This window comes from Lissotriton vulgaris, unplaced genomic scaffold (assembly GCF_964263255.1).
Source record: "Lissotriton vulgaris unplaced genomic scaffold, aLisVul1.2 SCAFFOLD_765, whole genome shotgun sequence".
Taxonomy (NCBI): domain Eukaryota; kingdom Metazoa; phylum Chordata; class Amphibia; order Caudata; family Salamandridae; genus Lissotriton; species Lissotriton vulgaris.
Window position 1 is genome coordinate 901,822 of NW_028246657.1, and position 15,007 is coordinate 916,828.

The following is a 15,007-nucleotide window of genomic DNA, read 5'->3' on the forward strand; positions in this document are numbered from 1 at the left end:
AGTGACCGAAGCAAGGGTCAACAAACCGTAACACAGCAAGTATCCCACAAGAGAACAGAAGATAGCCTGCCAGCATTGGCAGAGTGGACCGGCAAGAGGTCCAAGAAGTTCAAACACCAAGACACAGTCCACGATCAACGACTAGCGAACTTTAACAACCACAACGCAACATTCAAAGTCTGAAGGGAAGATCGCAACGACCGGTCCAGTCACAGACGAGTAGGGACAGTGTCCGTGAACCAGGACAAGACCGGATGGAAGCAGGCGGAGTGCACGCTGCCTGGAGAAGTCTGGCCAGGAAGAGGAAGACAGCAAGGTGACCAGACCGCGTTGCGAAAAGGAAGGAGAGGAAGCCGGAGTGGCACGACGCCACCAAAGCAAAGGAAGATGGAGAAGGAGTGGCACAACGCCACAAAGGAGAAGAGAAGAAAAGGAGAAGGTCTGCGTGGCACGTCTGCCACCACCAAAGAGAAAAGAGAAGGAGAAGAAGTCTAAGCAGCACGACGACAGGAAGACAAGAGGATAGAAGAGAGCCAAGAGGAGTGTGGACCAAGACACTACGACATACAAAAGGGGAAACACCGAGGAGAACGTGTGAGGTGCACAACAGTACACACGCACGACCGGGACACTGTAACATCACTGGAAGCGAGCATCCACGTGCGAACCTGACAGTCATTCAGGAAGGACAGAAGCGAGCAGGCCGGTCTGTTGGCAACACCCACCTCTGGGATGGAACGGACATAAGGGCGCGGAAATCCCGGGGCAGAGGCCTCAGGGACACCGGTGGCAGCGGGTCCCACTACGAGAGACGGACTGTTGAAGTTCACGCTGAAGATCCTGAAAGACCGAAGGTCGCACACGACTGAACCAGTGCCAACAACACCCTTTCAGGTGGAACTCGGACACGGAGAAGAGGCCCCGTAGTGATGTCCTTCAACATGTGTGAAGAGGCAAGGCGGTATGCCCACCGGTCCAGTGGAAGCCTGGCAGAAGGGCCTCCGGGTCGTCCAATGAGAGGGGACACCCACGAGTGAGGGGTATCCATGAGAGGGATAACCTGCAGCTGAAGGTCTCGTCAGGAACAGGCACCAGTTTGAACCAAGCACTTTGACCAGCACGGTCCAGCGAAAAGTAACAAACTTGGGACTCTATATATATTTATTCTTCTGCACGTTCGCAGGGTGTGGAACAGAGCGAGAGAGACTGTAAAGCCCACTTACAAGTTGCAAGTATGCCAAGGCAAGAAGAGACAACATTGCCAGCAATCAACGTGACCAGCAGTGGAGAAGACCACGTGGGAGTCGTCGTGATTTTAAGTTATGAGTTTGGTGTGAACTATTTTCTTTCCCACAGGTTGGACTTTAGTTAGGGTAATTTTCTTAACTAAGGTTGGGAGGGATGTACTGACGGAAGACACGGTCTAGTGTCTGAGTTCCTGCTGTAACAATACACCTAACACCCACCCACCACCAGGCGTTATAGAGCACATGACCCTGGTCAATAAAAGGGGCCGAGCGCACGTGCTCTGGGCCCATTACCTATCCCCAGCCACTGTGTCCGTGTCTCATTCACCACTCCACAGAATGAGGGCCTAGCGCCCTCACCAAACCTTAGAGGAACATGCAACCTCTAGCATGTTGATTCCTATATGATATATTCTAATAACTAGTCTTACAAAGCTAGGTCGGAATCTTCCTCTATTTTCGTTATGACATTTATTTTTTCGACATATACATTCAGTTTTGTGGCATATTTTTACATTTATTTCTGTTATTTTCAAAAGAGAACAACAAGTGGTGCTTACAATGAATAAAGCACATTTAGAAGTCGTGCAATCAATAATCCCTAAAAAAGCAATAAATACAATGTACCATGCAACAAATGCAAATGAAACACAGTACGGCTTTGCATTACAATTTGCAATTGTAACCAACATCTATTGTGAGCCATTAATGCGAGAGATCAGTGCCAGATGTAACGGTGGACTAGCCAGAAGAGCACTTAGGAGCAGAACGTATTAACGAATACATATCTGGAAAATAATGAACAGATTACATCCAAATTCAAGGTGGTTTATCATCAGATTTAGAGTTTATTGAAACAGGATAGTGCCCCATTGCCTTGGTTCAACAGAGAGGCATACATTGATCCCTTTAAGTTGTTTATGAGACAAAATCCATAATGTTCACTTATCAATGTGATGTGGTTGTTGTTTTTGGTGTTGTATGTACGAAGTTAACAATAAAAGCCTACAAACACAATTTGGCTGCACACATTGAAATTCGTAGCGTTTCAAAATGTTTTCAGGATGGCTTTTGAACTTTAGTTTTTGAATAAGGGTGGGCGTAGTTTGCGAAGTAGCACTACGCGAAGCTACGCGAAGTGCACTTCGCACTACGCAAACTTCACGTAGCACTACGCGAGCTGCGTAGTAGCATGTTCGCACTGTGCAAGATGCGCTTTCAATGATTGCACAGTGCGGACAAGCATCCGGCACTGTGCAATCATTGAAAACGGCATCTTGCACAGTGCGAGCTGTAGTTTTCTGCTGCTCGAGTAGATTTTTACTGGAGCGGCAGCTTTCTCAAAGTGAACTGGTAGTTTTTCATCGAGAGCGGTCGCGAGCATGCGCAACCACTCGCAATGAGAAACCTGACCTCCCCGCGTTGAGAATCTCACCAGCATGTCATTTTGCTTGCTCGCGGTCACGAACATGGCGTTGAGGACCACGAACAAGCAAAAAATGACCGCTGCACTACGCTACGCTGCACTACGCATGTTCGCACTGTGCTACGTGCAGCTCGCGTAGTGCGAAGTTGGGCAAACTTCGCAAACTACGCGAGCGTAGCGTAGTGCTTCGCCCAGGGTTATTTTTGAACTTAAATCATATCTTGACAGATACAGAGTCTGACATAACACTTTCAGGTACCTCTAATGTAAATGTTCACTTGCACTGAGTGAACATTTACATTAGAGGTACCTGAAAGCTCGGTACAGACCTTGTTGTGCCACTTGTTTGGGGGCCGCTACTGCCAGAAGAGTAATCGCAGGCCGTAGAACAAGGTCTGCATTTCTCGGCACCACCCGCCGGGCGAACAGTGCCGACATGACACCTGAGCGCGAGGAGGCGCATAAATGGATTGCCAGGCTCTCGCAGCGTGGGAGCTCATTACAGACCTTGTTGTGCCACTTGTTTGGGGGCCGCCACCGCCAGAAGAGTCATTGCAGGCCGTAGAACCAGGACTGCATTTCCCAGCACCACAAGCGGCGCAAACAGCGCCGATGTGACACCTGAGCGCGAGGAGGCGCATAAAAGGATTGCCAGGCTCCCGCAGCACGGGAGCTCGTTATAGACCTTGTTGTTAGGGTGACCAACTGGCATAGGTGCAAATTCAGGACGGTGAGTGTAAAAATTCAGGACAAAGGGTCAAAATTCAGGACAAAAATTAAGGACAAAAGGTCAAAATTCAGGACAAAGCTTTAGGACAAAATGTAAGTTTTACAGATATGTCAGAGGTGGTTGCGCAATAGTATATATGTAAGTAAATAGACAACCATCTAAGTACAAGTCAAAATAGGTTTATATTAGGTTGAGACAATCGTGCACTTCACAGTTTTTCAGTTTCGCTGCAGCTTGCTGCCTTAGACAATTCAAAATTCGCATCTTGCTCCAGCAGTTACATTAATCACCAGAAAATGGTGAACCACACCTGAATATAAGTGAAACCGCTTTTATTGTTGATTGAAAACTACTGGATATACAAGGAACATTGCAGTGCTAGCCCTCAGTAATAAAACCGCCCCCCCCCCCCCTTTCCAGCCTCCCAGGGAAACATCCGATGCCCGATCCGGCCAGTCCTGCCTTGCTATCACCCTTCAGTGGTGCCCCTCATCTTCACTTAGACCGTCTCTCATGTGTATTTAATTTCTCTTATAGTGTTACTCATCCCAATTATGTAGGGCAGGGTGTCGGAGTGCGTTACATCACACACATTATATAGAGACAATGACTCATATTAATGTAAAAGTCAATGTATAGGAAATGCTACTTAAGATAATGGGTGCTACAAGGTGTAATCATTCTTTTATATATTATTCAGTCTTTCACCATTCATTCTGTCCTTTCATCTATGTGCCCATTTATATCCAAACATATTCAACCATTTGCAAACCTATCCACCATATATCCTTCCATCCATCATTACACTCATCCATCCCTCCATCCACCCTTTCAGTCATCCATCCATTATTCATCTATCCACCCTTTCACCTCATCCATCCGTACAGTCATCCATCCACTCTTTCACCCATCCATATATTCACTCATCCATCCAGCCATTTACACTTTCACCCATCCAGCCATTCATTCATTCACTTACTCATCCATCCTCCCAGTCACTTATCCTTCCACCCATTCACCCTTTTAGTCAAACATCCTCCCTTTCTCTCTCCATCCCCCTTTCACTTATCCATCCATCCATCCATCCATCCATCCATCCATCCATCCATCCATCCATCCATCCATCCATCCATCCATCCATCCTTCCACCCATCCATCCATCCATCCATCCATCCATCCATATACTCATCCATTCATTTATTCCATCCATTGATCCTATTACTCATCCATACTTTCACTCATCCATCCGTTCTTTCATCCATCCACCCTTTCACTTCTTCACTCATCATTCATCCTTTTGTCCATCTACCACTCTAAACAATGCTCTAGTGCCAATACGGCTCCCCTCCCTATCAAAACCCAGGAACAATGCAACGAGCTTGCAGATTTCTTTCATGACAAAGTCTTAAAAATTTATTCCACCTTCCAACCTGCAGCTACACCCCCGGAAGCGATCAAACCACTCTTCCTCAGATCACCTCCTCGTCCAGACCAGCCTTTGCTCGAGCATTTCCTCCCTCTTGACCTCGACACTTTAAGTAAAGTGGCCCGCTCGGTCAAGTCGGGTTCCCCCCGTGATCCTGCCCCTCCAGACGTCCTGATGCAGGCAAGCAAAGCCACCCTGCCTGTAATCCTGGACCTCCTAAATACGTCCATTTTCGCCTGCTCTGTCCCTACAGCCTGGAAGCAAGCCATGGTACGGGCGTTGCTAAAGAAACCCAGCCTAGATCCAAACGACCTTTCCAGTTACCGCCCCATCTCACTTCTCCCTTGGGTGAGCAAGGTGCTAGAGAAGCACATAAATGCACAGTTGGCTCAGTTCCTGGAGGACCACTCGCTGCTACACACATCCCAGACAGGCTTTAGACCACAGCACGGTACAGAAACCGCCTTACTAGCAGTCACCGAAGAAACCAGAAGGATACTAGACCAGGGAGGTTCAGTGGCAGTGATCCTCCTTGATCTAAGTGCCGCCTTCGATACGGTCAGCTATTCCACCTTGCTGGACCGTCTCCACAACATCGGAGTTTCAGGTGACGCTCTAAGGTGTTTTGACTCCTTTCTGTCTGGGAGGTCGTTTCAGATCTTCGACGGTGTAACAGTATCCACTAGCAAACCCCTGAGCTGCGGAGTACCACAGGGCTCCTCCCTGAGCCCTGTACTGTTCAACGTATGCATGAGGCCGCTGGCAAGTGTCGTCGAACCGCATGGCATTAAAATCGTGTCATACGCCGACGACACCCAGCTTGTGGTCTCGCTGGCTACCGAGAACAGCAGGCATTCCTCAGCCGATCTGTTAAACTGCCTAGAGGACATAAAGGGTTGGATGACCAACTCCCCCTTTAAATTAAATGGGGATAAGACGGAGCTCATGCTCTTAGGCCCACCCTCCCCAGTGCCATTCACCTCCTTGTGGCCCAATGCACTGGGTCCCCCCCCACCCCCAAGGAAAGCGTGAAGAGCCTGGGAGTGTGGCTGGATAACAAACTCTCCTTCTCCACCCAGGCCACAAAATTATCTGCCACATGCTTTGGCCTACTTAGAATCTTGAGGAAGGTTCTTCCGTTGCTTCCGCTAGAAGCTAAAAAGGTAGCGGTTCAAGGTCTTATCCAGTCCCGCCTGGACTCAAACAATGCCCTATACTTGGGGGCACCTGAGTCTACACTCCGAAAACTACAGGTTGTTCAAAACTGTGCAGCACGTTCTTTGCTGGAAATCCCGCGCACTCAGTCTGCCAAACCTGCTCTAAAAAGTCTCCACTGGCTGCCAGTGAGGCAGAGAGTGGCCTTTAAAGCACTGTGCCTGGCGCATCGCACCTTCTGGAAAACAAGCCCAGCGATCAACAGTAATCTTGTCACCCCCTACCATCCCAATAGGAACCTGCGATCAACGGAGGCCTTCCTTGCCGTTGTCCCCAGAGTAAAGCGAGCTAGAGCCGGGGGAAGACTGTTCTCGCTGAATACCGCCAGGCTCTGGAATGACCTTCCCCTCTCACTCCGGTCCAACTCAGATCTCCTTTCATTCCGTAAAAACCTAAAAACATTGCTGTTTGTCAAATCCTATGTACCCTAGTTCCCCTTCCGTCACTTACTGGTCATCTCAGCGCTTGGACGCCTATGGGCAGCAATCGCGCTCAATAAATACCATTACAATTACAATTACAATTACTTTCACTCATCCATCCATACATTCACCATTTCACTTATCAATTCAATCCATCCATCCTTTCACTCATCTATCCACCCATTCACTCGCCCATCATCTAAGCTTTCACTCATCCATCCATCCTTTAATACACCCATCCACCCTTTTACCCATCCATCTACCCTTCCACCCATACATCCATCTATTTACCTTTTCCCTCATCCATACTTCCACTCATCCATCCATCCTTTCTTTTATCTATCCATTCACCCTTTCATTCATCCATTCATCCTTTCAGTCTTCCATCCAGCCATTCACACATTCCTTCACTTATTTACTCACCCACCTTTTCACATTATGAGCTGAGCCTTTGTCTACAGAATTGCAGACAGAAGATGCCCATGAATAACTTCACCCTTGCTGTAGTTCCTAAAGCAAGGGGTGAGGTGCGGGAAAGTTCACCATGCATCTGCACATAGTCAGTCTGAAAACGTAGAACTCATGAGTCACAGTGCCAGGATGTGAGGTGACTGTGACATGGTGTTGTTTCCAGGGCTTGAAGTGGTGTAAAGAAACTGGGGGGTTCTCTTCAAAGGGGGTGTTCGATGTAATTAAGGGCATAGTTTAAAACACCTAGGATAAAAATCAGCTCTAGCGTAGTGTTCCGCCCGACTAGTATTATGTTGTTTCTGTCATTGCATCCAGATATATAATACAGCAAGTATCATTACACCAACAAAAACCAGGACTATTGGCTTTGTTAATTGCGGTTAGTTGCTTAAAATAAAAAAGCAGCAACCATGGCTTTGTTGGATATAATATTGAAAATACTTCAGTTAAAAAATTATGAGACAGTGAAAGAACGATAACCAATTCTTTTAAACTTATTTTACAGGCTTCTTTGTATAAACTGTTTTCTTACGTTGCTAAAGTTGCAGCATTAGCGTTTTGCCTTTTATTTCACAGAACTCCCTGCTGTACACCGAGGCATGAGAAGGCCACCACATGATTTACCAGCCCAGACTGCCCCATTGACATTCTGTATGTGGCAATCATCAGCCCCATACAGAATGACAATGGGCGGGGAGGGGCTGCTCTTGTGCTCGAGGAGGAGCGCGAGGCGCCCCATCCGGAAGGTGAGGCCTCTCACAGGGGGGCAGTGCTGCGGACAACGGACGTGAGGTCCAAATTACGGACTGTCCATGACATTTACGGACGGTTGGTCAACTTACTTGTTGTGCCACTTGTTTGAGGGCCGCCACCACCAGAAGAGTCATCGTGAACACCGCCGATGTGACACCTGGGCGTCAGGAGGTGCATAAAATGATTGCTAGGCTCCCGCAGCGCGGGAGCTCATTATAGACCTTGTTGTGCCACTTGTTTGGGGGCCGCTACCGCCAGAAGAGTCATTGCAGGCCGTAGAACCAGGACTGCATTTCCCGGCATCAACAGCGGCGCAAACGCTGCCGACGTGACACCTGAGCGCCAGGAGGCGCATAAAAGGATTACCAATCCTGCAGCACGGGACGCGGGCGTTCAGCACCCGGGCAAAGCCCTGGCCAAAGGCAGGCCCATCTGTGCCCGTCAGGGACCGTAAGAGGCCGGGCTGGGCCACCCCTTACCCTTTGAAATACTTACCGGACTGCCCTGTATATATACTACAGTCCAGGAAAGAAGGCACTGTTATGAGTGACTTTATTTACCCATATGGTCTGAGTTTAAGAATACCTAGGCAGAACCCCAATCAGTCTGATTTTGGTAGAGCCCAGGAATTGATTTGAGGGGCCCGGGCAGGAATGTAATTTTGGGACTGGTGGCAATCAATCATTATCAATTGTGCAGTGTTTTTGTGTAAAGTCACTGTGAAGGACCTGTAATCTATAATGAATAGGCGTAAATCTCTTACGGGGCGGGGGGTGGTGGGAACTTTAGATATGTTTTTAACGAGGGCAGAGTCAGCGTTAATCCACGAAATACAGCTCACTGAGCGGAGGCTCTTGTTGGATCCACAAAATCACACAGTATGTCCTGTAGTAATTTCCCCGCAGTAGAAATCCCTCATAATAGTAATCCATGTATAACCATAATGTCCCAGTCTATTGTAGAGGATCCAGAGGATGTAGTCTCATTAGAGAACCCAGAGACTAGTAATAAAAGGCCTAGGCCAATTGTGACCACCAGAGGCCAAAAGGCTAAATCCACTGATTGTGATAGACTTACGCCCCCACCTAAAAAGAGAAAGGGACAGGGTATACATAAATTAAGAAACTCTGTAAAAAATCAGGCCTGTAAGAGTAAGCCTGTGGGAAAGCCACCACATCAAGAGCAGGTCCTAACTACGAGTGGTCAAGATAGCTCACGTCCAGGACTTCAGTCTGAATCTGGGTGGGAGGATTTTTTGTCAAAACTTGAATCGACAGTGGGGCTTATGCTGGACCGGTATACACCTGTTACAACGCATTTGTTACAACGCACTACCATTACAACGCGACTTTTACAACGCATACCATTACAACGCATTGCGCTGGGGGGCGCTCTAGGATAGGGAATAAGTATAATTTACTATCCAACACCTTCCCTAGGGTCCACGGGGACTGGAGTTAGAATAGTAAATTATACTTACCACTATCCAGCACCTCAAAGCGCTATGCGTTGTAATGGTATGCGTTGTAATGGTCGCGTTGTAATGGTAGGTAGTTGTAACGGTATGCGTTGTAACATGGTACATCCGCTGGACCCATTAAAGCAAATGCTCACACAAATCAACAACAGGTTGACATCACTGGAGAGCTCAATGAATATTAACCCGACGGTGTGTAGCTGCTTTAGTCAAACAGTTCACCCGAGTTCAAATAGAGCAATGCAAGGTAGCCATGTTTTAGCTAGCCATGAGAGTGGGGTTGTACGACAGCAGCAGACAGAGCCAGATCTGAACACTCCAAATGCCCGGATTAGATTAGAGTCGTTGAGAGCCAGAACACCCAACACCTCCCATAATCAAGCGCAGGCAATCCATGTTAGGCAAGGCACGCCACCAGGGACAGGGAGAGGGAGGCGGGCAGAGGACTCCATGCAGACCACCGCTATGGTGAATATCCCTGCAAATACAACTGGCAATGTAACATCAAGGTAGGAATGTCCATTAGAATCTAGGAACTTGAACCTTCCCCGGAAGCAACTCCATATACGGTAATCCTAGCGAATGTCCCCCCACTTCCAATCGGTACAGTAGAGCACTGGACAACTTTGAGAAATAAGGTTCTTCCCCATCTGGGGGCAAGGACTGGGCTTACTAACACCTTATTTACTTAATTTAAAATGGCTAGACGAATTGCATGGGTAGGAGAATCTAGTAAAGCCCTGCCAAGATTGTATAGTGCTAACTTTTGGCACGCCTAACCTGACTAAAACCATATTGGAGAGAGTTGGATCCAGATACCTCTCTACAAGGGGTATAAATATCCTTCCATTGGGCTTTTTTTATCAACTTCCCAGGCGCCTACAACACCACAATGAGACAGAGAACTGCTTAGGAGGGTTTCAACAAAGATTCCATATCCCAACTAGTAACCAATTTGAAGCTCTAAGCTCTCTGGGGGAAATTGACTGACTGAATGCGGGGGCATACCATGCCACCGAGAATATTGAGGCAGAAAGGCGCATCGGGGAGGATCTCTCTCTCCATCTGGGAGAAGCAACAAGGTGCTTGAAGCTAGTAATCATTTAAGACCAGGGGTTGAGCGAATGAGGGGCCAAGAAGAAGGTAATGAGGTTTTCTTACCTCTTAACGCCACTTCTATCATGCAAACACTTGAACTGCCTTGCACTGGTGATAGTAACAACTCCTGGCATACGCAACTGCTGCCGTCCTTGAATGGTGATGAGCCCCCCTGCGATATTATCTCCTGGAATATAGTAGGGCTGCAATCAAAAATAGATAACCCAGAGTGGCACACGTTCATTCAGGATAGAGATATAATAGGCCTACAGGAAACCTGGGTCAATGAGCCACTTCATATCAATGGATTTAAAATCTTCCATACACCAGCCGTGAAAGGCCTCGTGGGAAGGCTTAAGGGCGGCCTGAGCCTGTAAATTTCTAATAAGTTGGTAATTACTAAAATATAGGCATTTTTGAGTAGCAGCTTTTATCAGATAATTAAAGTGTCTATACCTATGAACCAATGTGTAATACTGGTACATTTTTATAATAATGTGATTTCAACAGAACTTTATCTGGTTTTAAAAAAGTAAGGAACTATATGCAATGTGTAATGCTAGCCCTGCTAATTATGATGGGCAATTTTAATTGTGCAATGTGCCCCATTGAGGACTGGAGATTATGTGGTCATATATATGAGGAATCAACTCATTTAACTCATTTCTGTCATTCCACGGCAGGAGATCTGTTTAATGAAATTTTAGCTACATTTGACCTAGGCTTTGTAAATGAACTTATGGAGCCCCCAGTATTGATGCCTTGCACATATAATGGAAGAGGTGCTTCTAAAATTGATAATATATTAGTCTCCCATAATTAGAATTACATAGGCATCCTAGAATAGTGGAGAAGATTAGACTTGCAAGGATGGAATACCTACAGGCATTAAAGGAAAGAAAGAATACCTTGAGAAACAAAGCATGGGAAGCCCTACACACAGCAGCAGTTTTAAAGGATAGTGCAGCTTTTTGGAGGGCAGTGAAGACACCATTCCTAACCACACACAAAGGTCCATCAATAGCTAATGCTATTTCAGAGGAGGAGTGGATAACTCACTTTGCACAGGTATATAACGGTACTGACGCTTTCTATATTATATCGGTTGAAGAATTAGAGCATGACCACCCAAAAAATAATTTAAATTTCACTCTAGATAAAGTGATTAGAGAGTTACATGGGAGTAAGACCGGTAAAGCACCCGGCCAAGATAGCATCCCGATAGACTTGTTTAAATGTAATGTTGCTCTATGGAGCCCTATTATAACACAGGTTATAAACGCAAGAAAACAAGATTTGAAATGACTTACAATATGGCTTTCAAAACGGGCTTGGAACCTTGGAGCAGTGCTTAAATCTATCCCTACTCATAAGAAAATATTCGAGGGCAAAAAATAGTAGATTGTACATGGTCTTTGTAGACCTAACCGCTGCCTACGATTCAGTAAAACATATAAGATTGTGGGAAGTTCTTGAGGACCTGAAAGTAGACCCCCAAATCATTCTCTTCCAAAGGATTCTTTATAGCAGCGCAAAAGCTAGTGTACGGTTTGGAACAGGGGTGGAACATACAGCTAACTTTCCTGTTTGAAGAGGGGTGAGGCAGGGCTGCGTGCTGGCCCCCTTACTTTTCAACTTGTTTACGAACGGGCTAGGAGAGGCACTAGTTAGAACAACATATGATTTCCCCCATGTTGCAGGTCGATCCATCCCGGCACTTCTATATGCGGATGATGCAGTTATGTTGGCAAGAACTCAAGTTGCCCTCCAAAGGATCCTTAACGGATTATTTGTTTTTTATGTAGGATCTAGTTCAAGAGTTTTTCATATTTGGGCGTCTTGTTTAACCAAAATGAATCGTGGGCCCAAACTATAATTGCCAAAAAACTGATGCTTATCCGGACATCGAATGCTTTGATGAGGTTCTCCAAGAAACTGGGCCGGAAACCCCCTGCGGAGCTGATACATATTTATAAAGCGAGGTGTATCCACGATGTATGGAGCAGGAGTTGGGGGTCTAACAAATACAATGCAGCGGCAGCAAGTGGAAAATTCTTTTTTAAGATTTATACTGTCCGTCCCCCCGAGTACATCAGCTTTTTTTTGCCATGAAGAGTTGGGCCTCCCTTTTTTTCCGATTTAATTAAAATAGAACCAATACTATTGTGGCATAGTATCTGGATCAAGGAACAGACGCAGCTAAATCGGGATATTCTTGCTGATTGCCTAAAACTAGATGGAGCGTTAAAAATTCCATGGATCAGCTATGTTCTGTATTTTATGACTGATGTAGGGAACATAGAGTATTTTACAGACCCAAACTCCTTGCAGAAAATCTTGCAGGAAACACTAAAATGTGTGGGGCTCTGCATGTTAGAAGAGGCCAGACTGCCTAGTGAACTCACTAAACATACTGTTAACCAGCATCAAACTATTTTAACTACCTTTGGAATGGAGCCATATTTGTCATATGTAACTGCTACATTCGATAGAATGTTAGTGGCTAGATGTAGGTTAAATATATTCCATAGAATGGTCTCGTGGCCTAAATTGAATGACTGGTCGATACACCTTGCACCGTGTCCATGCGATAACCACTCATGCCAGTCCACAATCCATACCGTCCTTTTCTGCATATTCTACTTTGAATTAGGAAAAGTGTGGCTGGTCCCGCTCTTAAAAGCTTATGGACTAAGACAACGTCGTCCTGCTTTCTAAAACTCCAGCAACTGGAAAATGATTGTGCAGTATGGAGACTTGCCATGTTTTTAAAGAGAGTATTTTATTTAAGGAAAAGATGAATTATTACTGTAGAATTATGAATTTTTACTCGAATGGTTTTAATTCTTCATGAAATAACATTGTCCATTTTTATGATTGCGTTTTGCACAATATGATAGCTGCTACTCTGTAATTTTTATCTAATTGAATGTAATGTAAAAACGACTTTTAAATTTGTGCTTTTATGATTGTAAATTTGTAACAATCGAATAAAGCTTTATGAACTGAACTGAACTGAACTTGCACTAAGGTGTGTTGAAAGCAGGAAGAATATTTATGGTAATTCAAGTAGATCATCAGCGCACGAGTAAAACATATCGTCCTCATATTTTCAGCACACTGTGTTTCTGTTGCTTTGTTCCAAAGGAGAGCAGGGCCGGTTCAGTGGTTAGTGGCCTATTGCAATTAGCTTCATTGTAGTGAGCATCTGCATCACAAGTGGCCCTTCACACCATTAAAGCACAATGACGTGGTTTTTCTTTTTAAAGAGTAGGTTTTGTTGGATATTGTTGAATTTCAATTAAACCAGAAAAAAGCCTATTTGTTTCTCTCTCTCTTTTACATTTCTATGCTCCTGTATGCATGTCTATAATATTAAGAAACATAGGCTCTGATTACGTCTGGCAGAAAACTGAAATATTTAAAGCACCCACAATACTTCAACACAGCAGGGATCAGAATTTATTGGACGTGATAAATAGCACCCAATTACAATTATTGCCCAACCACTGTCATATAATGTGGATTTTGATGCTTACCACACCAACATATAAATATGTTGTTCTTTAGCAGGCACGTGTTATCTGCCAAAGAAAATATTTCCTAAAAATACAAGGGACTGATGTTTATCACACAACTTGTCTTTAAGATATATGTGTAACTGGAATGATCACACATGTGACATTAATTGTGCCACACATGATTACACACCCTAGTATTCATGTGTGCACTCGTAACACCCTCCTTTTACGTTAAGTACAGACATTGCTGCTTTAATGAGTGTACTTTTTATTTCTCTTCGTAGGCGAATCCTGGTTTTAGCCAAACAAGATAATGAAGCATTTGGGTTTGAAATTCAGGTAAGAAAAAGAACCCGAAAAGAAGCATATTTCACATTCGATGCATTATTATAACTTTTTGGCAAATATATCTTCTGAATCTGAAGTGGTGGAACAAACTCTATCAGATTCAACCTGAGATCATTAAGCATGATACATTAGTAGACTCTTAACCATGCCCGTCAACATAAATTCAACATAACCACATTGAGGCCTATGCACAAAGTAAATTTTGTAGTGCAAAATGTACTACAAAATGCTATTCACAAACACATATAAGTATACGTTTCAGTGGTTAATGTGGGAGGCACGGGGGAGTGGATTGAAAATGTGCCAGGGATAGGGGAGTTGCTGGAAAATGGGAAATAATTACTATTAAATGGGAGGGGAATAGAGAGGGGAAAGGAGGAATTAAGGGAAGGCAAGGAAGAGATTATAAGGAGAGATGTATGACCACCCACAGAAAGAGTAAGGTCATTGCTATTCTCAAATTTCACTTCTTAAGTTATTACAGACAAATATGGACCATGAACGGTAATAACTTAATCTAGCTCAGGGATGAGGTAATCCCAACCACACACAGCCAACCACTGGTACTGCGATACCTTCCCATAGAAATCAATGGAGTTATTTATTAAAAATAGTCAAAAATATAAATAATTATCAATGTTTATGTGTAACTAAATATATAAAATTAGTACATCATTTTTATTTAAGTATACAATATTTTAATATATTTTTCAATTTTAGAGTTAATGTAACAGTACATGTTATTAAATATAATTAAATGACGGAATTAATTAAAAAATCACGTAATATGTGTTAATACATAATAAAAAAACATCGGTTTTACTCTAGTTGGGAATTTCTTTTTCAATTTAAGCTTTAGAAAAATAATGTTAA

The 15,007-nt window shown here is 44.6% G+C and overlaps 1 protein-coding gene across 1 annotated transcript in view; it reads left to right on the forward strand.

The window, feature by feature from the left end:
- Positions 1-14,125, forward strand: part of LOC147665804 (cytohesin-interacting protein-like) — a gene marked incomplete at its 3' end in the record, with an annotated part of 94,583 nt that extends 80,458 nt beyond the window's left edge. The window contains exon 3 of the mRNA XM_086949473.1: positions 14,071-14,125. Within this exon, the coding sequence (XP_086805599.1) occupies positions 14,071-14,125 (55 nt within the window). The remainder of the gene's footprint in view (positions 1-14,070) is intronic.
- Positions 14,126-15,007: the final 882 nt, after the last annotated feature.